General features: G+C 34.4%; 1 protein-coding gene across 9 annotated transcripts in view; it reads right to left on the bottom strand.

Annotated features, from left to right (window-relative positions):
- Positions 1-2,659: 2,659 nt before the first annotated feature.
- Positions 2,660-27,711, bottom strand: part of LOC126894484 (hormone receptor 4) — a 50,948-nt gene continuing 25,896 nt past the window's right edge. For 2 of the 9 annotated variants that reach the window (XM_050665542.1, XM_050665541.1), the window contains exons 3-15: positions 20,318-20,423; positions 11,058-11,162; positions 8,133-8,247; positions 7,346-7,989; positions 6,384-6,987; positions 5,386-5,534; positions 5,251-5,312; positions 4,997-5,176; positions 4,781-4,921; positions 4,578-4,706; positions 4,162-4,504; positions 3,955-4,085; positions 2,661-3,651 (exon numbers count right to left, since the gene is read on the bottom strand). In XM_050665542.1, coding sequence (XP_050521499.1) covers positions 3,571-3,651; positions 3,955-4,085; positions 4,162-4,504; positions 4,578-4,706; positions 4,781-4,921; positions 4,997-5,176; positions 5,251-5,312; positions 5,386-5,534; positions 6,384-6,987; positions 7,346-7,989; positions 8,133-8,247; positions 11,058-11,162; positions 20,318-20,342 — 2,709 coding nt within the window. In that variant the 5' untranslated portion in view covers positions 20,343-20,423 and the 3' untranslated portion in view covers positions 2,661-3,570. Of the gene's footprint in view, positions 3,652-3,954; positions 4,086-4,161; positions 4,505-4,577; positions 4,707-4,780; positions 4,922-4,996; positions 5,177-5,250; positions 5,313-5,385; positions 5,535-6,383; positions 6,988-7,345; positions 7,990-8,132; positions 8,248-11,057; positions 11,163-11,314; positions 12,106-20,317; positions 20,424-24,780; positions 25,191-27,711 lie in introns of those variants that run through there. The other 7 variants (XM_050665543.1, XM_050665545.1, XM_050665547.1 and 4 more) reach the window with 7 other exon arrangements.

Raw genomic sequence — 27,711 nt, 5'->3', positions numbered from 1 at the left:
TCTTCTTTAAGATAATTATCTCTTTAGATTTAAAGATGATGAACAATTATATTTTATATAATTTGTTTTATAATATAGAGATACTATATGTGTTTCGTTGTAATATGATACATTATACTCTTTACAGCAAAAAATGATTATTTCAACGTAAATTTAAAAAAAATTTCTAATTAAAATGATTACCTATCCTATAAGTTTCACTCATTCTTTGCTAAGAAATTTCAAAAGTACATATCTGTAAAAAAATGCATTTAAATTTTATAGAAATTTAAAAAAAATTGTTAAATAAAATATATTGACAATTTCTTTTTTAGTGATAACTAAATTAAAATGTAACTAATAATTTTAAAAGTAAAAGTAAAATTTGAACAAACAAACAAAACTAATATTCATAGTATTATCAATACTTAAGATGAATAATAAAAATAAAAGAAAAAAAGTAGTAAAATAAAAATGAACAACATATAATTTCCCTTTTTTACTTTATCAGCGTATTTAATCAATTTATGTTATTACCTCAACTATAAGTATATTGTAAGTATTAAATAGTCTATGATACTGAATAATACTTAAAATATAATTATAAATATACGTATATATATATAATATACGTATATTTCTTTATACTTGAACTATATTAAAAAAAAAAATTTGCTTTAAGGTAATGAACAGTGAATATCTATAAAGAACCATTTGTACGAATACTGACTGAACATTTTATTTACAAAAAAAAAAAATGTTGGTTATTATAATATTTAAACATATGTACAAAATATAAATTAAATTTTCTTAACATATATCGTTTTAAGTCATGTAGGCTATGTATCAATATAAAATATATCCAACTAGATTAAATGAAGTTTATACATTAACATGTAACAAAATCAAATTATTTTTAATAGAAAGCTATAAAGAAATGCTGTAAGCAATATAATCTAAATTTCGGAAATATACAAAATTATTATAAAAGATACCGAAAATTGAGCTTTTTTTAAATTTTAATTTATCACATTATTTTTTCAAAGTAAAAAAAATTGTATGAAATGTATAAAATTGTCTTTTTAAGTTACATCTGAAATATTAAATTCATTAAATAAATCTAAATCATACTAATTGTATATATATGTATGGATTCAATTCATCCATTCCAAAATGATCCAGTTTTATAATTTAAAAAATGTTAACGTATCATTTTCGAAAAGATAATGTGGTTCTATTATTATTAAACGTTTTTTTTTTTATTTTTTTAATATCACTTTATTCATGAATTTTTCGGAATAGTCAAGAAAGATAGCTTAGTGTTAAAATTATTATTAAAAATATTTCAAATGCAAAATTATATATAATCTTAGACATAGTATTTTATATAATATAAATGTTAACACTAAATATAAGCAGACATTGATTCAGTACATATGATTATAGAAATATGTAAAATTTTGTAAAAAATATTATTTTTTGATAAAAATTTGAATGATTAGTACATATTATAGTAAAACTAATCATTAAAGAAATCGTCATCAATAAATTTAATTTTTTTAAACTTTTATTGCTCTAAAGTTTATTTTTATCAAATAGCCTACATTTCTAATAACATTGATTTATCAAAGATTTTGTCACAAAAACAAAATAAACAAAAATAGGTACAAGCACAAGGCACCAATTTTCAGATTAACAGTCAGTGGTTAACACATAAACATCTATACATTTATATTGTTTATAAGTCCTTAAATACATTACATATAATAAACATTTTACAAAAAAATCTTGTTTTCAAATACAATGTTAGTAATGTTGGAACACAGATTTAACAATCAATAAAATAAGGTTAGAATTTATCATAAAAAGGTTAAACAAGATAATACCTATTCCCAAAATTATTTAATAATAACAAAAAAAAAAAAAATACACTATATATTGGAAAAAATTTACATTGAAAATCTTACCAGTTAAACTAAAGGAACATGTTTGAAATAAATATATATATACGTAATGTGCTTTACCTAGATTGCATATTTTTCAAATTTATTATTTTATAAAGTTTTGTTTCAATGTTTTTAGGAGTGATAAAATTGGTAACTTTAACTTAACTACCCACAATAACAATTTTATTTTTAATTATTACAGATAAATTATTTATTTAATAAATGAGTAACTACAATATCATTGTTTGTGATTTCTATTTGACTGAGGTAAATTATTTTTGTTTACTGGTAACCTAAAAGTTGCATAAGGAATAAAACATGAACAATAACTAAGAAAATCTATTACAAAAAGCTATTTAGAACATATTAAACAATTGTTAGCAAAGAAAAGTAAAAAATAATCATATAGGACATTTTTTTATAATATTTTTTTTGAAAGAATATTGTATACCTATAAAAATATATGTATGAATATAGTTAAATTTATATACCATTATGTATATTTATATTAAATTATTCTTTATGAAAATATAAAAGTAGTATTATGCAAAATTTAATAACATATACTGGCAGTGAATTGCTTAAAAAAATTAAGTATTTAAATTAAACAAATTAATCTATGTAAAATACCATAACTATATATATAGTAGTTTAACTATCAATTATTCTTATTTATATTTATGAATATAAATATAAATTAATAATAATTGTATTAGTAACAACTAATTTCGTACTATAATTAATGTCTATTTATATTTATATGTATTGTAATATATATTATACTATATTTAATATTTAATAAAATCACAAAAGTACTGTTTTTTGAAAGTACCAAAAATAATTTGTACAGATAAATAGAAATATTTAAATAAAATAGAATTCAATGCATGATAATGTTTTCTGTTTTAAAATTTTACAAGGCTAATTATAAATACTGTGCGCATTCACCCTCTTTTTACCTACAGTCTTATTCATAATAAGTATAATAGAAATATAAGAAGGAATAAAAATAATAAACAACAAAAATTCAACTTATTTTGTATAAATAAAGTATTTTTACTATTAGGTACTGTACGATAAAAATACAAAGACTGTATTACAAAGATTTAATCTAATTAGTACATAGTGTAACCCGTACAAATATATACACACACACACATATATATATATATATATATATGGCTCTCAATAAACAAACACTCGTGTTTCCTATATCATAATATAAACATACACATATTTATAACTCAGACATCAAAATACTTCCCTAGGTGATTTTTTTATAATATATTTAAATAACTCCCAAGTCATATAGGGAAATAACTAAGTTCCATTCGAAACACAATTAATACATACATAAGTCATAAACAAGAAAAAAACTAAAACAATGTGAAATAATTTCTAGTAAATCAATCGCGGTCTATTTAAATAACACGTAAAAATCATTAATAACGCATAAATTACCTACAAAACAACAAGTAAAACAACAGAGGTCGAGCGCAAACAGTAAAATTTATCAATCTAAATTTTTTTCTGCTATTTTAATTTTCTCTCCCGCGTATTTTGGTAACTCTTCCTAGATTTTCTACAATTTATATTTTAACAACCATTATATTTATAATTTTCTTATGTTTATTGGTCCTTCCGACTAGCTTCGAATAGTCGAGTTCAACAGGAAAGGTACGTAAAACATTTTAGATTCCAACAGAAGTGAAGCTGCTGATTGTATCTGTAAAAAGTTGTATGTTGTTTATTTTAAGATTTCTATAGTTGTAATTAACATTAATAATATTTTAATTTTTCTGGAAATATTAATGAAATAAGAAACAAACAAGATTTGAATGAAAATATAAATGATAAAAAAAAATATCTAAAAAGTATATTTATAATTTTATAATTATTTATAGAAATTATTAGAAAAAAAAAATTTTAATTTGTCAATTATTTAAAAAATTAAATATTTATTTGGTAAATATATTTGATCTTTCATTTATTAATTGAACCTATAATTTAGAGAAAGATTTTCGCTTACCTCTGGTAGTCGATTTAGGAGATCTTGCAACCTGTTTGGTTGCATTGGGAAGGTGTGCTCGACGTAAGTCTTCAAACACGACGTGTACCTCTCTTGAATTGTTTCTAACTCACTAGCGGTACTTCCATTATCTGTAAAAAACAAACATTTTTAATTAGTAAAACAATTGTTGAGACCTATCGAAAAACAACGGATAGATATACTCACTCTGTGTCAACATGATAATGACTTTCAGGCAAACATATTCCTCCATTCTTAATTTTAATCGCCTGAACATCAATGTGACGTGAGTGATTTTCTCTACCATGACGCCCACGTCTTGTCGCAACTGGTCCATCGTGATAGGTTTGCCCATCATTGACGACAGACAGGTCTGCAAAATGTGCAGGTTATGTGATACTTCCTGGTTGAACTCAGTGTCGTCGTTTCGGTCACCACCGTTAATATTACCAGAACTCCATATCTTTTGTGGCCCGTGAATGGCCTGATACGCAGATGTGGTTAACACCAGTAACTCGTGCCATTTATGAGTCAATAGTCTGGTGTGTACCTATATTAAAACAACCGAAAATTTAATAAGGAAAATCAAGTAGATTGACATTTCGAAATAAAAAATTAATTACTTCAACAGGAAGTTCTAAATAAAACGGTAGACGTTTGGTCCATTGTACTAATTTGTACACAATAGAGTCGCCTATTTGCATGAGTTTAGCTGACAAATCAGAATTATGTTCTAGCAAGTCTTCCATATTCTAAAATAACACAAATAATTCAGCTTTACGTAGAATAAAAAAAGCTCGTTTAGTGAATAAATTCAGTTACTCACGCGTACCCTAAGGGTGGCAATATCTTGGAATTCGTCGCAGTCCACGAGGTTTTTAATCATGTTGACAGTAGCCTCGATGGAGAACGTACGATCTCTAGACGAGCTCACGGCATTGTCTAGCCTCTGTCTGAGATAGATAACCTTTAAAAAATATCAAAAAAATTACAACTGAAATCTTGAAAAAATCAAAACCCTCGCAATAAGAAAAACACCTACTTCGCTAGGATTCGTTAGAGCAGTCTTAAGTATGGTACCGTTGACCAGCGTCGAAATGGACGACGAGCTGTCTTGGTTCTCGGTTTTCATCGCAGTCATCGTGCTGGCCGTGGTACACGATACTGATTTCTCCATTTTCACTTGACCGTTCTTCGGCGGTCGCTTCTTCTTGTATTTTACCTGATAAGAAATATTTTTTCTCGTCACAAAATCTGTCTATTAAGTATTATTTATCATGCAAAAATGTCACTTACCTTGTATAAATTGTAAACTGCGCCGGAATTTCTTCCGCCAGGCATTCGATCTTCTCGGACGGCTAAAGAAAAAACGAAAGTTTTAACCTCGAGAATAAGAAGATTAAATTAAACATATTTAAGTTCTAATCTCACCTTGCAAGACCATCCCTTGTCCGATACATTTTTTGAACCGACAATACTGGCATCTATTCCTTTGAGCTTTCGTTATCTCACACGTGCCCTCTGCTATACATGTATATATCCTTCTGTTTTGGACGGTACGTTTAAAGAACCCTTTACATCTGTAATTAAAGTACAATATATTATAAAGGAGAATAGCTGCGCAACACTATCGTTTATTGTAATGTATTTAATAATATTTTAACTATAATAAGGTAGGCCTCTCCATACTCGCGGTGTTAATAATTTGTATTGAGCGGATGAATGGGAAAATACTATAAGGCAGCGGCAACGAGAGGCGTGCGTAGTACGATCAACACCTGTGTGAAACCTTGTAGTAGTAAAAAAAAAAAAGCCGTCGTCCTTGGACAAGGCNTAGTAAAAAAAAAAAGCCGTCGTCCTTGGACAAGGCAAGCTACGGTGTACACAACACCGTTAGATTTTTTAACAGTTACTGCCGTCGATAATTTTGCCATACGTTACGGCACGTTTTTCGAGACGTATTCCTTCCCGTTAAATACACTGTGTGCTTCCTTAACTGTTTTGAAAATATTATATGATCAGAGCATAATGTAGTCACGTTGGACAGAACATGAGTATCGGATCGTGGCGGTTCAAAGCTTTTTTTGTTGTAATATTTTTTAATAGAATTTGATAACGATTGAAATAATTAAATATTGCTATTTTTCAATANTTTTTTAACAGTTACTGCCGTCGATAATTTTGCCATACGTTACGGCACGTTTTTCGAGACGTATTCCTTCCCGTTAAATACACAGCGTGTTTCCTTAACTGTTTTGAAAATATTATATGATCAGAGCATAATGTAGTCACGTTGGACAGAACATGAGTATCGGATCGTGGCGGTTCAAAGGTTTTTTTGTTGTTATATTTTTTAGAAAAATTTGATAACGATTGAAATAATTAAATATTGCTATTTTTCAATAACAAAACGAATGTTGTATACGTACCCTTCGCAGGTAATTATTCCGTAATGGAGACCAGTCGCTCGATCATCGCAGATCATGCAAACCATTGGTTGATCCTGTTCGTCAGCTTCTTCCATTTGATGGTAAGAATTGACGACGACGGAGGGCTTATTGTCAGAGCCGCCGTTGGAAGGTGTTACGGGCCAACCGGTGGGTGTATTGGCAGTAAGGTTGAGGGCATGCATCTGTTGCGTCGATGCAACTGGCAGTTGAGACAGATCACCGGCCCAAAGCCTTTCCATATTGAGCGGCACGTGAAAACTAGATTGCCCACTGGCGTTATTAGAAACACCGTTGGCCGTCTGTTGTCCACCGTTTCCGATGGGCTTCAGGCCAGGCATGTGGTTAATGACGGATGAACCGTCATGACCGGCCGCAACACCGAGATTTAGCAGCAAATGAGCCGCCGATTCTTCACTGACCGCAGGTGCTGTTGTCGACGATGAGGTGGTTGACGACCAAGTAGCCGCTGTTGACCAATACGGCGTACTATTCGCCGTCGACGGTACCGCACCAGTGGTGGCTGGCGATGTAGATTGTTCCACCGTACTCGGTGGACTAGACCAGATCATGGTTCGGACACCACCTGCAAAAGAAATCAGTTAGAGATTCAATAGAATCAAAAATTAGACATTTACAATGTATAATCGGAAGTAATTAAGTCGGTCAGGAGCGTATATAAGGGGGGCGATCGGTTTTATCGGTTTTAAAAAATATTGATATTTTTTTAAAACCGATACTTACGAAACGCAGCTCTAAAGACTTTTTTTTTTGGGTCATCACTTTTAGAAAAGTAAAAACAATCAAGTCGTGCCCTCCCCTAAAATGAGTTCTAAATATGCTCACGCAGTCAGTGAATATTTAACACCTCAAAAAAATAACTACATAGTCGTTCCCGCGTATTATCAAACATATTACACATTTATCGTTGCCCTTTCACTTACCGGCTTCACCCATGATGACTGTAGGGGCGGACCGAGTGGTCCGGGGAGGTATGGCGGTCGGCGGTTTCATGTCGGTAATCGGTGGTACGGTGGTCGACGCGAAACCTGCTCCGCCGATAAGTTCAGGCCGGACACCGTTAATACGACACACGGACAAAACCGAAGCGGCCGCCGCAGCGGCTGCCACTGCAGCGTTAGGTACTGGTGGTGCCACTGTTACCGCCGGAACGGGGGGCTGAGCGGTTGCATTCCAAAATGCGGACGACACCGACGTCACCACAGATTGTCGGCGCTGTTGATTTTGCTGCGTGACGGACGACGAGTTTTCCGAAGCGGGCGTTGTACACCGAGGCGACGGTGGTGTGTGCGACCAAGACATGGACGTCGGAGGCGGTGACTTGACCACGCAACTAACGGGGCTGGTCATCACGACGGATTCGCGGCGTTGTTGCTGTGCTGCCGGCGAAGACGGTTCCGTCTTGTCGCCACTACAACTACCACTTCCATTTTCGTAACTGGCAATCGTTACATCTTTTTTATCTTCACATACTTCCTCTTTTACCCTCACCCTCTCTCCGGCATTGATATCAGTAGAGTCTTGACCGCCGTCAGTATTGATGCTACATTCAGGCGATGAAGCCATCCTAAAAAAAAAAAAACAAAAAAATCATGAAGCTAATGTTTTTGAACAGATTTTTCTAAACTTTCCTTGTATCCATGAAACACGCGATCAACGCTGTTTTTTTTTTTTTTATTGTCTATCTCTTTAATAATACAAATCGTTTACCTGTCCATCGATATGACTAATCCGGGAGATGGTTCTGATCTATCTAATCGGCTAGAAGGGGAAACTGGGCCAACGACGTCTGGTGATGAAGTACTTGTGTCCGCTATGCTTTCGCCTATGGTAATAAATACAAAATTATATCATTAAATTAATATTGAACTGTGGTTGATATTTATAGTTTGTATTCATAATAAGTAGTACCCATAACATACTTTTGGAAAATTTTATTATGTGTTTTTATTTATAAGTGCAAAAAGATTATTAAAAAATAAATCTGGTTTTTCTTAAATCCACAGTTTTCTTGTAAATTCTTTTATTTTTTTTATATACAGGGTGTTCAGTAAGTCAGGAAACGGGTATCTATTGTTCTCATTGTTACAAACAATGAGAACAATAGAAACCCGTTTCCTGACTTACTGAACACCCTGTATAGCTCATGACAGTAATCCGTGAGTTTCAATACATTTAAATCGATACCTTTTGAATTTTACAATGATATCTACAAATTAGTGTCTAATAAGATACTTGTAGTTTAGGTATATTAAACGCACAAAATACCCAACAGGGATAATTTTTGAGGAAATACAAACATTGAAAAAATTACTGTACCCAGTTTCATTGTCAACAACCGGTCAATAGGTCGAGTACCGTATTAAGATAAAAAAAAACCCGTAAGGGTTAAAACGGTCAAATGGAAATAGGTCAGGTCTCGTTTCCCATGATTACTGACACGTGGTATCGTATACATAAAACACCGTGACCAACACCAGAAAGGGTTGTGGTTCCCATGACCTTAAGCATTACAACAATGGGTATTCCATTGGACTCTAGTCGTATTTATGACCCTGGTCCAAGGTATTGGCTACTATATTTAATAGATATTATATAATATATTTTCTCAGTGCCTATTTTTGGGGTATGAGAAGATGACCAACATTGTCGTTGACGTATTCATATAATGCGGATGGAAACGGCAAAAAATTCAGTAAACATTGTGATGTATCAATTTGTTTCGGTCAGTAGGTTAAATGGTTGGTTCCTGCTGTCAAGAGGGGACGATTAATGAATGAGTTGTCGTCACGGTTAAATATTATTATACGAGAAGGGCAAGTGCATCGTGTTAAGGAAATACGAAGCTCTAGGTGGTTGTGTTTTACTAAATTGACCCACAGTTTTTTTTTTCTAACCATACACAATAATCGTATCTTTTTATTTGTGGAAACGAAATAGTCAACACATTCAATATCTGATTGTTGATCTTTTGAAATATCTTTCAAATAAGATAAAAAATATTTTAACGTTATTTTGCATTAGTTAGAAATTTCGCCACATTTTTAACACATTTTAAAGGAACGGAGAATTTCTGATACAGATGAGTTTTGTATTTTTTAATATTCTGCTCAATGACTCGTATTACTATTTTTAATATAGTAATCATTATCTAACGGTTAGATAATGATTAATGATAATAATAATGATACGAATTTAATGGGTTTAATGGGAACATCAAGACCTATTCGTTGATTGCAATAGACTATATTTATAAAATTTACCCACACCCCGTCATTTATAAGTTGTCTGACTACAAGTATCACTTAATAGAGCTTGAATAATAATATCCGATTCTAAAATTAGATTTATTAACTTTTTTATTAACATATTTACTAACTTTTAGATTCATTAAATTTATTAACAAAAGGTATACAACGTTTACACAAACCAAAATAATTTATAGATATATTTTTAGCTATTATAAAATTGTTTTTAAAATACTGGGTTATTTCATTCAAACCATTATTTTAATATATTGTTTACTTTTAAACATAAAATAATAAGCAACATCACAGCTAAATCCACGATACTATTTGTGTAATTACACATTCAAACAAAACATTTTTTTTATGTACACACAAAGTTTCATACATCTCACAAGCTTTTTTAGCGTTATTGTTTACATTTTGAAATCATGCTCTCGTTTTAAATGTGATGGCATTGTGCGTTTAAAGGGAATTGAACACGACGATAACAAATTGCACTTAAATATTGATGACAGCAACATTGACTATTTACAAGTTTTGTAATAAAACAGTCGCGATGATCTTATTTATTTTTCTTGGCTGTTATGAAAATTATTATTAAAATTAAAGGGAGAGATTTCCGTATGAACACGAAAACATCTCTCTCGTAACGAGACAATCCAACTGACAACTAATTTAGCTTTGACCCAAATTTCATCCCCCACATTGAGGGTATATAAATTGTTTTAGAGGGTGACGGCAAAAGCGGGAAAATTATAGAGGTACGGCTTATTTTCCGGGTGCAAGCGAAACGAGGGAGGAAAATACAATGTAGAACTCTACTCGTATTATGTATACACGCAAAAGCCATTAAAAACTATATGAGCACCATGAGACGTCACCAAACTTCGATATGACTTATGGTGATTTACAAACAAAGGAAGTGCCCACGAGTACTTTTTGNCAAGCGAAACGAGGGAGGAAAATACAATGTAGAACTCTACTCGTATTATGTATACACGCAAAAGCCATTAAAAACTATATGAGACGTCACCAAACTTCGATATGACTTAAGGTGATTTACAAACAAAGGAAATACCCACGAGTACTTTTTTTTTGGCAAATTAATATTATTAATTAATAAGTACACATTTTTTGCTAAGAAATATTTACTGCGATTGACTAAGTGTTCGAGTACTTCACGCCTGGTATTTATTCCAAGTCTGACCTACGCACACAAAAACACTTTCTTTTAATAAAGCCGCCGAAAAGATGCACGTGAAACCAGTTTAAAATAATCTAATGAACCAGTTATTTACCAGAGTAAAAAGAAAATCGTCTAGTCAGTGCAATACGCGCATATCATAGTGAATAATAATTATGAATAAGTATTAAATTTGTTTCTTACCGTCACTGCTACACCTCGAATCTATTTTGCGCCTCTTCAGTTTCAGGTCTTGAAACAGACTCATGGTACTCAGGTCACACGGGGTACTTGTTAGGGTCATAATTCCTGTCAACAAACAATAACGAACAACATTAGTTCACCGTTAAAATATCAGCCATTTTTCGAATCACTTTAAATTAAGTTTTTTATTATTAAGGAATCGCATTTCATATATTTTATAGTTAATATTTGTCAGCCATGGGCGAACTAAATTTTACCTCGATTTAAAATTCGGTTAACCATGAGAAAAATGTTTATTTAAAAAAAGAAATCATAAAAAAATCCACTCTCGACCGTTCACATATTGAACGAACAGAGTAGTTTCGACTTTATTCTGAACACTGCGAAAAAAAAAAAAAAAAAAAAAAACACTAGACGAACGTACGCGGCCGCCAAGAGGAAAGTTTTACAGTTAAATAATTTTTGCACGTATTGAATATAACTGTCAGCGGAACAGCTAAGTGTACACGACGCGCTCGATATACCAACGAACACTGTCACTTTCCCTTCAATCTTTTGCCTTGGCCGCCGCCACCACCGCCGTAGTAGTACCGTACACGCCCCGTAGTAGTACCACAAAACAACCGCGTCCCGGCATCTCTCCGGGGGTAACGCCCAACCTTTCGGCGTCCCAAGGATATCGTCCAGTCCGTTGATGAACACACAAAAAAAATAAACAATAACAAAACGCAAAAATTCGCAATTCCCTTATCGTCGTCGATATGGAAGACTCCAAAACCGATACAAAACTACAGTAGTAGTGTACCGATTAAAGTAGAATAATTATGTTGGCGATAATTTTTCACTGTACAGTGAACCGCAATAATGAAAAACGAAACTGGCGTCCGAAAATCGATGACTATCAGCTGAGAATGAAGCGCGACACGGCTATGGAAACGGCGAGCGGTGAAAAGCGGTTGGATAGAAAGAGAAGGAACGCGTACAACAATAATACATGTATATAATGTACATATAATACGCGGGAGGCTTGTGCAATCCGGCCGAGTAACGTTGTCGTAATGCAAATCGTACGGAGTTTTTATTTTTTTTTTTGCCGTTGGTTTTTTGGTGGGACGCGGCCAATGGTGGATGAGGCCACTGTCGGCGAATGACGGTGTGTGTATCGCGTGAAGGTTATAAGTGGGGCCTGGCCGCCGCCGGTGTAAACGAAAGAGGGAAGAGGTCGGTAACCTGCGATCTGGTAAGTAGGTCAGCGCAGTGCGAGTTCGCCCACCCGTTCGGCGGCGGCCACCGCCGCGTAACATCGTCAAAACACACGTCGAAACGACACTTTTCCATTTCTCTATTTTTGTACCACACAACTGTATAAACCATCGGCCCCTTTATGAATACAAATGGCAGTCCGAAACTTACAAAGAAAGTATGCGCGTTGCGTAACTCCGAAACGACGGCGGCGGCGACGGATGATAGCGCACATATCATTTTCGTGTGCAGATGACGACACCCCGAAAATTCCCCCAGCACACCCTAAAACGATAATAAACAACGCGCATGGAACGTTACTCGAAAACACATCGAACAAATCGTTTTGGAGAAAAAAAAAAAAAAACGGCCGCCGTTCCGTTGCATACCTCTTTTTTTTTTTTTGCCGTCTAATACACACGTCAATTGTACAATGTATGTGGAGTTAGTAATAGACATGTATTTGATTGATGTGCGCTAGGTAACCGCCCAACACTGATGATACAATTGCCGGCGACTAGCGCGTTGCGAAATCGCTATGTCCGGACGCGGTTGCTGGCCGCGTGCTATTCGTGTTTTTTACAACACAGAAGTACTACACACACACACACACACAGGCCTAAAATAATCGTGTTTACACACGTACGTTGTGTGTATATTATACACCCACACGAGAGCATCTGGAGTGCGTTAATGTATGAACCGTGCAGTAATCAATAGTCCTGTGTTATACGTGGAGGGGATAAAATATCAGTCACTAGGCCGAACAGCCCCTCTTGATGAAATGTAAGGGGAGGCGCGTGCATAATAATGTCGTATTGACCCGGTCCTGACGGTACAGAATCGATTTTGACACCGCCAATTGCAACAGAGGTTTTCGCGAAGAAGAAAAAAAAAGGGGGCCGTTTAATGAATAAATCGTTAAATTAAAAAATATAAAAACGAAAGCAGTGTTTGAATTACGACTTGTTTACTCGATTCCAAGATTCCCAACCGAATCCCAATAATAAGAGTTACATAACGACAACAGTTTGTTATTTAACCCATTTGTCGGCTGTGGTAAAGTGACTGTCGAAAGAGTTTCACGTCGAGTTAGTGGATTGTCTACCGGATTAGATTTGAAACGTTTACATGTTATAGAAATTTTCTTTGAAATTCCGAAGGACATTCGGTGCCGTCAAAATTATATGGCCACGTTAGCATAATTTACACACGGCAATGTGATTCGTTGGTTTAAAACGATCGTTTGACTAAGTTAAGGCGACTGGAGTTAAGCTTTGTTTGACAAAACGCTTCATTACACATTACACATATAAGTGTTGGCAACGCGGCGATAAAAAAAATTTAGCTTCGAGATGAGACTTATTTACCAGGTTTTGTCCCAAAAAAATGTCTATATATTTGATACTTGAATTAAATGTAATCATTTTAACTCGCAATTTTTTAAAACCACATTTGAACAACTCTGTAGCCGACTGAAAAGCAAAAACGTTTTTCACGTGTACAAATATTTATCAAAGTTCTCTAAAGTAGCTATCGTATCCACCCTTTATCTCAGAGTCATCATCTGTGTGGGGGGGGGGCCATTTGGACATTTTCCTCAGTCTACATTTTCAGTGTATATTAGGGCCGTACAGTGTTCTAAAACGCAATTTTAGCAGAAAAGTCAAAATTTCCACTTTTGAATAGAAAAAAATTCGATAAAAATGTATTGGGGTGGCTAAATTTAAGTTTTTTCATTATATCTTATTTTAGAGAGGTATATTATTAATTTCAGTGAATTTTTGATATGATATATATATACTGTTTTTTCATTATAAAACTCTATCCTTTAAATTAGCGTAAATATTAAAAAATTATTTTTTGTTTATGTTACAATTGTAAAAAAAATTCATATAGTCATTTTTTGAAAAGAGTTTTTTCTTGTAATATAATTAGTTTTGTGGTTATTTTATGGGGATAAATCGCGAACAAAGCGAAGGGATTTGGGAAATAATGGCCGGTCAAAAATTTGCCCCGCAGTCTAATACAATCTGAAATGACGCCCCTGTTTTATCTTAACTGTACAGCAGTATTTTAACAAACAGACACGTGGTCAGCTTAGATTTTGAAATCGGAATGTTATCCAAAGCCGAGACCTCAATGAAAGTTATTACATCCGGATTTCGTAATTTTTCTATCGCCTAAAGATATGAAATATTAGATAGAAAATATAGAAAAAAATCACTGATATACACGCTGGAAAGGCATTCTCGAAGCGGTGGACCGTGTCGAACGTTGGAGGTTTTGTTTTGTCCAAACGTCCTTCAATTTTTTTTTAAATTACACGTCCTTTAGTAACAACTGCGTCGTCGCAGACTTATAAAAATGATTTAACAGTGCAAATCGTTATTGCAATCACGTATACCCAGAGAATAAATAGAGATAGTAGGAACGTCTGTTTTCATTTGGTCGAAATCATCTAACTCTCCACGAGTTTCCGTTATTGACCGACCATCATATAATGACTTTTAGTGGATTCCAATACATGAATTTTATAACAAACTAACACATCAACAGACAATTAAAAATAATAGAGCAATCTGTCTGTGTTCATCGTTCCAATTATTGCATCGACCCAATTATTAATGAAATACCATTAGAAGTGATTACTACAAGACGCGATCAAATTTTGAATGTGACACGAAAAAACTTATGATGAGCAATTGTTTACCAGAGAGAGAAAGATAGGGGCGGAGTTGTAATTATAACTCTCTTGAATGTATATAACTTCCGAGCCTTTTGTAAAATGTCGACTTTATCTACGCGGAAAAAAGTGTTCTCTCAAACGTCATTCGAGTAGACAAAAGAAAAAACCTCCTCTCTCAAGTGAATCACACGCGATAGACTTATTACAATAACCATTGCTCAGTTATCATTTTTCGGTGCATTTACGTTAACAATTCAATGAGCGTATGTGGAAAACGAAAAAAAACCATAGAGCTGCAAAATGTTTAACGAACGGCTAATATATTATTTTCCTTACAACAACTCTCGTATACAATTACGCCGCCGTTGGATCATTAGCCCGACAGCCGTACAAACAATTGATACGGCAACGTGTGTGTGCGTTGTAAAATGTAGGTCGAATTTATTTTCCATATAACTATTAAACGTATTACGTCATGGGACTCTTCATTATTCGTGTAGAAATAATATTATACTAAATCATTTTTCCTGCGAGATAACACTTTTAAACGAATCCAACTCGAATGTAAAAAACAATTAGTACCTTTAATCGTAAACTACAAATAATAATATATAATAATTCAGATAAAACGCGCTGTGTTGGTTTAGAAAATTGCGATCGGCAACTTAACAATGTTGTAAAAAGGCAAACCACATACTTTCATAATCAAACGGACAAAAGTTCATTTAGAAACACGATCCGTACAACAATTAAGTTTGAGTTGAACGCATAATTTCAACGTCATGGTTCTATTTTATTACCGCAAGACAATCAAGTTCATGTTCATGTTGAATTTAATACAAACGATGCGTACATTTTTCATCGCATTTGAGTCGTAACAGGAATACGTTTTTTTTTTCACCGCCATCCGTCGGTGTGTCGGATTAAAAAACGAGTACCGCGCCAAAAAGTCGGCGGCTTAAAAATAGAATGTTTGCTGAACGCGTTTGAGCGTTAAAAACGAGAGGCGGCCGGTTCTTGGAAGATAACTGCGATTGCGGCAGATATGTACAGAGAATTTCTCGGAAAACGACGACGACGCGACACATATTTTGCACGGCCAAAACACGAGGAAAAAAAAACAGCGGCCCAATTAACGATAGTCCGACACGGTGTCAGGCGTTCTGCCGATCACCACAGCGACAAACGTAACGATATTAACGGCTAGGTACGTGTTTGGCGTCCGAGTCGGACCGCCGGGATAGGTTTGGAAATTCGTCACCGCCACAAACGGGTGGCGCAAACGGGGAAACGGTAATGTTTTGAGCGATACACGGCGGCGCAATCGGGTGATTTTTCTTTCGAAAGAACTCGAAAAATTGCTGCTGCCGGACAGGAATACCGTAAGACGATCAAGGTTGTCGACGAACAGTTCTTTTAACAATAACAACAACAAACGGATTTTCATAAATAACCGCCGCGTTTATTTATTATTTACATTAGATTTCATCGAATACACGCCGACAGCGCAGTCGTATGCGAAAAACTGTGGCAATGTTTTCCAAAGTGCGAAACCTAGTTTTGGACGATTTTTGCATGGACGGCAAATATCATGTTATTTCTGATCATCTTTTGTTACTCAATAGCGACCGGCCAATTGTGTTTTTTTATTTTTCAACGCTCAACGCTACTGTAAACACCGGTTGCCATGCGCACGACGTGAAAAAAAATACCCGGAGGATCCGCGGGCGCCTACTTTTTTACAACGGTGTCAGAGAACAGCTACAATTTGTTTTTACGCGTCAAACTTTTCGATAAGTCTAATTTGACGTTATGGGATATAAAAAAAAAAAAAAATTAGAAACAAACGTTTAAATTTTACACGGCATATAAAATAGGCTACAATAGCAATATACCGGCCGTCCGCCTATCGTTGGAAACGAGTTCAAGGCGAAACGGGCGGCAAAAACCTCGCACCCGTTGTCGGCCGGCCAACGACCCGGCGACCGAGATCTCGGTTAGTGCAAAGGTCGTATATTTCTCCGACTACTCTTCCTCTCCCCTTTGCCAATCGCTCAGCGCGTTTCCAATGGAACGTATCTGTGCACACATTCGATGGTCGCAATAATTACTTTGGCCGTCATCGACTGCACGTCTTCCACGAGACCGACTCGTGTGTATAATTCGTATAAGCAGCCAATGTAACGGACATCCCGCAAAACTTTTAACGTGATGACGCAATAAAATAATGGATTGTCGTTTTTTTATTGGTGTGCAATCAAACGCGCAAAGAATTCTATTAGAAAATCCCATGACGGTTTATTTTATTGTTCGCCTGATGAACGCGTATTATTCAAATAGCATTTCCACCGCTCGTTATTATCTATGTCACATATCCTATACTGCGTAGACATCAACTCCAATAATAATGACTAATTACACGTGTCAGCGACTGGTATTTTTAAGTGATTTTGACTAGACCCCCCCAAGTTCGGGATAATGTTTTTAGAGACGACGTTTAGGCCTTGTATTGACATTAAACTTTAGAGTAATAAATTTACCATTTGAATGTCGTGTGTGATCACGATCACAAAGATAATCATGACACGGTCGCCAAAGGCAAAACAATAACGTCATTTCGATTATGTGCGCACCTTTACCAGTCGAAAATTGACATTCTATGTACTCTCGAATCGTGAAAAAATATGTTTGTTTGCTAGAAAACAGTACCCGCTAAGTTAACACTGGTTTTATTTGCCACATAACGCGTATATTAAAAATAAAATAACGTCAGTGATATATTTAAATGCGTGATGCGAAAGAGACAACGTTCTATTGACAATGTTCATGATTTTTTAAACTTGAGCCATGAAAACAAAGTTGATACGACGCTGAAAAATTGCGTTTCAAGTACAAACAACCAAAATGGCATTAATAGAGTAGATGAAAAAAATCAATTTTTAACTATTCGGATTTAATAGAGCAAAAATTTAAATACAAACTAAAAACCTAAGAGTGTTAATGAAAACTAATTAGCTCGGTCCAATTGGAAATTACTTAATTGTGCATTAACTAGTTAAAAAAAAAAAATGAACCTACTGAATAGTGTTAGCGGTTATCGCTTAGTGCTACTAAATAATAACGATTAGTTGGTTAAAATGAAAAAAAAAAAAACAGTATTATACTAACTCGACGAGGTTGAGTAATCGAAATTCAATAATTAAATGAAAGACTAATGCATTTGACCGTGCTTAGGTACTGGGGTACTATTGCGTTGCATTGGCCCATGTCGGTTTAGCCGTGCACTAAAGGCACAAGAGATGGCCTTTGGTGAGAACGTCGAACGAGATTAAAAAATAATAATAATCAAACGCATTAGACTAACAAAAAAATACTGTTTCGAGCACAACTATTGGGCCGATATTAATTTTAAATAGGAACGAATGAATCGATAGCGAAGAAGACTATTCTTATGTCGTAATGTCATTTGCAAAGGAAAAATCATGGAAACAACGTATAAGCTCGTAATAATTCGATTTTAAAAAACTTCAAACGGAATTTGTATGGATGTCATCGATATCAAAAAACCGTTACGAAAACAAATTAACGGCGTAACTGTATATTGTGTACACTTGCGAGTTTTGTTTATTTGCCGTACTGGTTGGAAAAAAAAAAAAACAACAAAATACAATCGAACAATAGCTGCGATATTAGGTTGTCACAATAAATTGGTCCTTGAAGCTTCAACCTGCCTTGAACCGCACCGGCCTAATAATTAATTCCAGCGCCGTTCGCTCGAACTACGCCGCTGGTCGTTTAGAGGTTGTGAATAAACGTTGACATCCTTCTCCGTCATAAAACAACCGCCGAACGATTCCTCCAAGTCGACTACAATCGTTAGCATTGACCGAATAATAACGGTGCAGCAAACGCGGTTAATTAAAAGCGTCACCATCGTCGGGTTTAAACGACGGGCCCGTTTTACCAGTGGCAAAGTGTGTGTAGGTGGAGTAGTATACAGTACACAATTGGCCGTTGTAACCGTTTGGCAATTAATGCGCATACATTAAGTAGCGTTTTATATTACATTGTATTTCAACTTGTTCGTAACGGGAAAGCATGTATGGAAGCAGCTTATCTTATCTCATAACGTTGTGTTGCGGGCAACACGCGACAGTCGCGCCGTTGGAACTACTGGTGGAATACTTAATTGAAATTCATTGGTTTTTTTTTTTTTTTTTTGTTACGAGTTAAAGTTCTATTGCGACACAAGTAATATTTTTCGGCCGTAAGACGCGATGGCAGTGCGGTGCTTATAATCGTCGACTCGCAGCAGAACAACCGGGCCAAGGTTATTAGCGTATACACACGATGTCCCAGCGCTTGCACATCAAAATACAATACAATGAACTCTGCAAACCATTCGTTCCCATTTCCTCCCTCTTCGAATATCTATAATTATATTTTTTAACGCGTTCGTGTTTTGTTATGAGTTTTTTAATTGAACTTGTCGCGTATCATTTACGTGCAACTTACTTTGGTCGAGCCCTTCTTATGTCTCAGCTGCAATTTAGCTGCTTGACTACAACCATGTGACACGTGGATTGCGCCGATAAACTGGTGCCTGACGGGCATGAGTGCGTTTTTACGGCTGTGTGTTTCCATCAATTTTTCTACATTCTTAAAATTAGTAGTCCGATCCGAGTCGCAATGGAAATACAGACGTGATTTTAATGGAACTAATTTCTCGCTGTACTCGCAAACGCGCGTTCGATAATTCCAGATTTTCATAATTCGCTATACACCAGGTGTCCCTGGACTAGTTGCACGAAGGTGGACACTTGGAAGGTCGAATGCGAGGGGTCAAAAACCTCGAACACTTTTTTCGTATGATCACCTTGTACAGGTGTTATTGTGAACGCGGTTTGCTGAACACTAGTTAAAAAACCCCCATCTACCGCCATTTACTTTGGATAAGGATGTTCAGCGTACAAAAAAAAATCGCACGTGCAAATCTGAACGTACACATTTCACTGTCACGATAATAATAATATAAATATTTTATAACGCTGTTGTAATATTATTATGCGCCTTTAGGTAAGTCGTGGGAGGAGACTTGAATTATTGTTAGTCGTACATCATTACACCGATAAATAATATCTGTAGCGTATATGGCGTGTCTGCAACAGAAGAAGGGGCGACATTCAGTTTTCCAATTAAAAGTACTTTTTATATCATGCTAAGTTTTAGTCGGATCAAAATAATTAAATTAAGAGAATGAAAATAAACGAACGCCCGTTCCCCTTTTCACACACGTCACAGAAATATAATAATAATTTGCATTATGTACTTGTGTCTTCAAACGTCTGTGTCATTTTAATTTTTTATTCGTAATCTTCAACGATCTTCGCCACTTTACACATTTATCGCGGTTTTCAATTCACATCATCAGAGTTCTAAAACATAACCGTAAAAATAATCCATATTTATAATGAAATGCCATTTGTGCCTACCACAATGCCTCAGGGCTGCCGTACGAATTATCCTAAACCCACACTGTATTGTATTTAATATTATCGTTTACAGGATGGGATTGGTGTGTCTTTGAGTTTTTGGGAGTCAGGCAGTTACGGCTATTCCAAAGAGTTACACCGTCTTGGAGGTGTAATGATTACGGTTCTGGTTAGCTAACATCTGGCTACACTGGTTACGGCCCAAGGCCTTCGTGCGAACGCAAAAGTGAAAGTGGCGAATAGAGCGGCATTGAGCCAGTCCATCTACGTTAATGTTAAGGAAGGCGTTTTGATTATGCCGACTGTGGCAATGTGCTTAGGGAGCATTGAACTCTGTTATGTATGTTATAATGGTAAAACGTTCCTACAGAAATCTTGAGCACCAAACTTGGTAATTATTCACAACAGTAATATAAATACACAAGAGTTCTCACCGAAAGTATATTAGTTACCACAAACAGTATTAGGAATATACGTAATATGATTTATTAAGAATATTACACCCCCCACCCACCGATATTTTCGTTGAATAATTTTTTCATAAAAATGTACAGATTAAAATTTAATTTATTTATAAATCATAGGAAATATCAAGTTTATTGTAAGAAAAAATTATTTCTAAGGATAAATTTTAGAAATAACATTGGAAAGTTAAATGGGAACCTATTATAATTTTCATACATCTAAATGGAAAATGGAATTTAATAAAAATTTATACTTAATCTAAACTTTAGTGTTAATGTAATTTTTAGTTATGTCACTAGGGGCGCAAAACGTACAAGTGTTATTTTTATTTGTGCGTTATAATAAAAATAGAGCATTGTATAACACTTCCACACTCCGTTACCTCATGTACATCTTTAATTGCTAATATTTCAAAAAGTAATAATACAAAAACCACCAGTCAACATTTTATTTAAACCATTATCCATTTAATAGTACAAAAATAATAAAAGCTTCTCATTTGACTTTCGAAAGTTTCCTCAAAAAATTACTCTTGAATGTTTTATTTTTTACAATTAACTTGATATTTACTATAGCTCATAAAATTAAATCATTATTTTATTATCAAACTAGGAAATGTTGGGTAGTGTTTTTAATAAATCTCTAATCAACGTTTGATCCAATAAACATTTCATTGTAATTTATATTTTTTAAACAGTTTATGCATTCTTAGACTGCGTTAAAAGTAAATATTTTATTACTGTTTATTTTTAAAGTCCTATTTAGAGCTTTTTTACAAAAAATGTCGATAGATCGAATAAGTACTTATTGAGTCACAAGCATTTTAATACATAAAGAGAGTAAGTAGCACGAGTGGAGTATGCGTTATGAATGTACACCAGTACCAGTTATACCTACTCGCTAAAATACCCTCTCAATGTATAAAAACGTTTTAAATTCAACAATTATCTATTCTAAAGTTGTTGTCGACCCAACGAAACTTTTCCTAAGAAAATCTCTTAAAAAAGCTGTTTTTAAACTTTGAAAAGTAATTTTTTTATTTTTTATGCTATTAAGAATAAACAATAAAAATATACTTTTAACGTAGTCTAACAATGCGCACAAATTGTTCAAAAATAAATACAGCGAAATTTTAATTGTATCAAAAGTTATAATAGTTATCAGTTAAATCTGTTGCACCCTGTACACATACAATAGTATATTAATTGAATTACATTTTAGTAAAATATATCAGTTGGTGGTACTCAATTCTAGGGAAAATATATTAAAAAAAAAAAAGTCAACTTCTCGACAATCATTAAGAGTTATAAATGAATTATTTTTACACGACAATGTTGTAAATATGAAAAGTTAAAAGTCGTGTACAGTTAAAGATTATTAGCGGTCAGAAAATTAGGCGATTTGTGTCCTTGGAGAGTAATTTAACTGAAATTTGTGCATTAATAGTGTTTAAAAATAACCCTTTAATCAGTACACATATAAGCAAACAATAACTGTATAATGACAACTCAATTACGCTTAATTTATTACACCTCATATTAACGTGCTGCACTGATATTACATAGGTAACGGAACGTCCTGAGGATATTACGGAAAGTGATAGTAAAAGTTCTTGCGTAGGTACTCGGCGCGTCAGCCGGTCGGCTGTATCTGTTATTCAATCAAAACAGGAAAACGAACAACTGTAAACCAATAGAACAAAACCGTAACCAGTCATTGTACATCAACCCGGACGATTTAACACAACCTTTCACCTATAGGATGTTTAACCGTAACCACCAGTCAAAGAGTTACCACAAAAGCGGCCGTTCACATCGACCTTTTTCATTATTAACTTTGATAACTTAAAAGAGGAAATGCTATTGCGGCAACTGAGATAGCGTCAAGGTTGCGCTACTGTTCTATTTGGCGACAATCTCTATGTCGACACCACAAAATTCAATAATTCTATACATACATATGTCCAATATGTATTTTTTTTTTACATACACAATTAATTTAATAAATATGCATTGTAACCCGTGACATGTCTAACTCGAATTTTTTAGATAGGCTTCGCGATTATTACCAATGGAATAACCGTATATAATACATTGTACCCCCCCCCCCATATGGAAAATAATAATGGAATGTATGCGACACCATCCGATCGACTTAAACCATTACTAATTGCTGAAATTTATAAAAGGTCAACTATAGGTGCAAATAACACAATTTTGGGGAGTTAAATTATTTATCTTTAAAAATATTTCAATACGACAAAAAGTACAACCTTTCAAAATATATTGGCTGTTAAGTATGCAAAGTCCCCTTATTTTGCCTGGGGATTGACATGAGAACATCACGATTAACAGCGAGTTTATAATGGGGTGTTATTTTTTAATTTGATTTCGACAGCGCCAGATTAGATAATACTTTTTTTCAATAAAAATCTGTTAGTTTACAAAAATTATTCGTGAAATTATAGTTTTACGAATTTTCAATTTAACAGGAATCCATTATTGTACTCAGAGACCACTTCTTTACATTGGAACGACACACACACAATAAGGAAATACAACTACGATTGACCTTATCCAAGACATTGGTGGTGCGACTTCAAGGAAATCGTTCAGAAGGAAATAACGTTTCTATCCGACTGAGTTTAGCATTAAACTAATACCAAAGAAAATAACATCTATTCATTTTAAAATGTTGACGATTTTTGCAGGCAAGTTATAAGTAGTTTGATTAATCGTGAGTTTTGTCTAATTAAAAGACTTGGAAGCCACAAGTTAAACATACTCAAATATAGAAAATTTGGGTAAACAATTTTCAGATTTAGACTAAATGTTAGAAGTTATTTGAAAATTACACTGCTGACTGATAAAAGTACAAAAGAAATGATATCTAAAATTGAAGAAAGTACCAAAGACAGCACAAAATAGTTGGCAACGGTTAAGTGGGCATTGTTAAGGGATATAGAAGAGCAAATAATCATAAAGTAACAGCACGTGTCGCGAATTGAGTTCATTCACTTTTATGAAGACTACAAGAGTAGGCGTAAAAATTGAAATGTGTCAAAATTGGTCGTCGACCCGGTGGTAAAAATCAAAATTTCACACAGTACATTGCACGCAACACAGTGATAAACATGAATAAATTTCAATATCTAGATTTCGGGGAATACACGAGTATAAATAGAATGCTCGGTAAAACACATGACAATACAATGACCCCCGTCGGCACAGACTACAGTCGCCTTTAGACTCGTGTGTCTGTTGTATTTAGACGAATAGAAATCGCGCCTAATTTTCGCGGGAGCTTAACCTAATGCTAAAAAAATATCATACAAAACACGTATCCAGAGGGGAACAGAAAATGTCGAGTTATCGAGTTTTACGAAAATATATAAAACATAACTCTAATGGACTAAATAGAGTTCGAGATAATGAAAAATTCCACGTAGAAAGAATCACTACTATCAAACTAAACGAAAAGCCGCGTTATGTCCCGTAGAAATGTCAATAATTAGAAAGTCTTCTACAAAACACGACCTTTTGGCGTTGCCGACGATCTTGTGTCTTCACTTCGTATAACCGTCCGGGTTTTTGTACAATGACGGGAAAATCAAGGTGGTGTCAGTAGTATACCTAAACCGACCTACGGTCACGTTCAAGGTTCTACCCGTACGCGCGTGCGCCACAGAAAAGAAGCGTCAGCCCAAAGCGTCCTACAAAATGATAAGTGTGCACATGTATAAACAAAAATAAAAAAAAAAAAATGTAGATATAAGTTTTTAATTACAGTGTGATGGGCGAATAAAATTTGTTGTACAGTAGTTCGACACACGTACCTTGACAATAAGGAATCCATTTAAGCGGCCCAGGCGTTTCCAAAGTCGTCGTGGTCTTTGCTCGTTTGTGGCGACGCGGAAAATCACTATCAATTTAACGCACAGGCGGTAAAAATGTACAAAATGGAACAGTGAAACTGCTTTGAAAATGAAAATTTGACAAAACGGAACGAGCGTGCACTGAACGTCGATGGGGAACGCGTTTCCGAACCGTCTGAACGACCGGACACTTTCTCTCGGGGCCGCGTGTGCCGCACGGTCCACTCCACCGGTCCTTTCTCCTTTCGTTTGTTACTTACAGAATATACTACAACAACAATGATAATAGCAAACGGTAGTGGGCTGGGGGAGACCCGTGCAAGGTATACCTATACTATATGCAGCACGTCGGCATACGTACACGACCGCGACCGTGTCTGTCGCCATCGCTACGATACTCTCACTTGCCGTTGCCCCCCCTCTTCCGCTTTACACCCACCCAATAACGAGCAGCAGTGTCGTACATTGTCGTGGGCTGGCACTTTTTTTTTTTTTCAACACAATGGTAATAATTATTACCACGGGACTTTGTGAAACAGCAACACAACATTAACTTAAAATATTTTGACCCATCATACACTTCCGCAGTCCCGTCGCAACCTTGTCGGTCAGTTTCTTGTGGTGGCTTTATGGTTTTTTTATTTTGTTGTCAAATAGTTTTCTAAGCCGTAGAATTCTACAAACAATTCGAGTAACTAATTTCAATGAGAAAACAAACTAACAGGTTTGCGAGATATAATAACTTTATTGAAAGTATTGTTAAAACGACACGAAACACTCATTGACAACACGACATGGTTGATCATTAAAAAACACGTATTTTAACGCTATATTTATCATTTTACCAACACGAACTTGAAAAATTCACGAAAATTATTGCACTCTTTCATATACATAATGCGATAATATTCGGAATAAATAAAAAAATTATCCACAAATACCTAGCTGTCTTATAGGACGACTCGAAGTCGTTTGAAAATAATATCTAACGTGATAGCCCGGGCTTCGTTCAAAGAAATTAATTTGTTGTAATTAGGAGTATTATGCGAGAATGTGTGACGTAGTTCAAATTAAGCGTTAAAATGAAAACTGCCACTTTGCAAATTCGATAAGAATTATCTATACTTTTTTTATTCGTCCGAATTAAGTGTGTGCGAAGGTCAAATAAACCATTATGGATTAATGAAATTCGAGTTACTTTCTCGATGAGTGTAATATTGAATTCATAAAACAATCGGTGAAATAGTTCCATGAGCGTTTTACAACAAAAAATTTATCTCGACCACACCAACTTTCTGAAATTTACAGCGCAAATGTTTTCTCCACATTTAACGCAATTGTCATAAATTTATGCGGTACTTATAATGGCAACACAGAGGTGAATACTTACACACGTGAAATGGCCTTATTGATAATATTTGACGAGAACAAACAATGAATGTAATCGTCATTTGTCCATTGTTCATCAAATTAATTTTAAACTTTCTACACAAATGGTAATTTAATTTACCAGAATAAATAAGCATATCTTTTAATTAAGTTTTTGATGATTTACACTGACAAATCGATATAAAATAAATTTGTAAGCAATTAGATTGTTAAGTACAAAATAATTGAATGTTTTGTCACTGTTTTTAATATTTATGGTATTTTGTGAGAAAAATATGTAGACAACGAACAAAATAATATTTATCTTACAGTTTGAATAATATGTGTTTGTAATTAAGTCTAAATTCATGTTTGTTTTTTAAAGCAATGGTTTTATGAAAAATAATCTAAATGATAAAAAATAACATGCAAATCAGCGTTTTCTCAATATTTATCGTAATAAATTCTTAAGAGTTTGCATAGCGTTTTATAAGATTCATCGTTTAACATATTTATCTCTAATTGTCTTTACCTCAAAAATAGAAATAATAATGGAATAATTCCATTATCTCGAGTATGAGATGTTTAAACAACCATTTTTGTGTGTAAACTTTTGGAATTAATTAACTTTTCATTAATGAAAACTGAAATTCGTTTTGAAATCAAACTTCTTTTTGTTAATCAACAAAATTTTTAAGTATCGGTCGTTGATAAAACTAAATTTATAATCGTAATTTAATGGTATGGTTTACAAAAGGGCAACTACAAGTTCAAATACATTTATTCTATAAATTTTTTTTACTGATCTTTGTTTTTCTTATCGCATTAGTCAGCGTGTTAACTATCCTAGCCCATTGCAATCACTTAAAATTCAACATGATTTGAATTTAGTTTCCAAAATGATTATTGATAGAGATGAGTACTATTTAAACCCCGCCGTTTTAGCACGAGCTGTCTATAACATATATATATATATATATAAATGGTAGACTAGACAATAAAATGTGTCTATTTATGAATTTTATCGTACAATGAAAAAACCAAAATTAAAACCTATCGACAGTATTTGTTGTGTTCATGCTTATAAAGTATGATATTAAAAAGGATCGTTTATCGCAAGTGTTAAAAATATATAAATTGCAATAGAGGACAATGGTGAAATGAGAAACCGTGACCTCAGAAATATTATATTCTATAAAAACTCAACAACGGTGAAAGTAGTGACCAAAACTGAATGGTATTTTACATCCGACAAAAATGTACACTGCGAACAACGTAGTAGCACAATCGACCATTGCCGTGGAGAGGGTCTTTTTTACATTGGTACAACCCCTGCTCGTGAATCCACCATTTTGACTAACTGTCGTCGAGACACTGGGATTATGTCGGCTCTGAACGCCAATTCGTTATAATTATGGTCCGGTGTGAGGACAACCCTAAACTGTTTATCTTCCTAAAAGCGTCGAGCCTTACACATGCAGATCAATACTTAGCCTACCTGCTACGGCACATCGTGGGGATTTG

This window comes from Daktulosphaira vitifoliae, unplaced genomic scaffold (assembly GCF_025091365.1).
Source record: "Daktulosphaira vitifoliae isolate Bord-2020 unplaced genomic scaffold, ASM2509136v1 Scaffold_1, whole genome shotgun sequence".
In the NCBI taxonomy this organism is placed as follows: domain Eukaryota; kingdom Metazoa; phylum Arthropoda; class Insecta; order Hemiptera; family Phylloxeridae; genus Daktulosphaira; species Daktulosphaira vitifoliae.
Note: the sequence above shows the minus strand (reverse complement) of the source record. Positions and strands in the feature narration are given on the sequence as shown.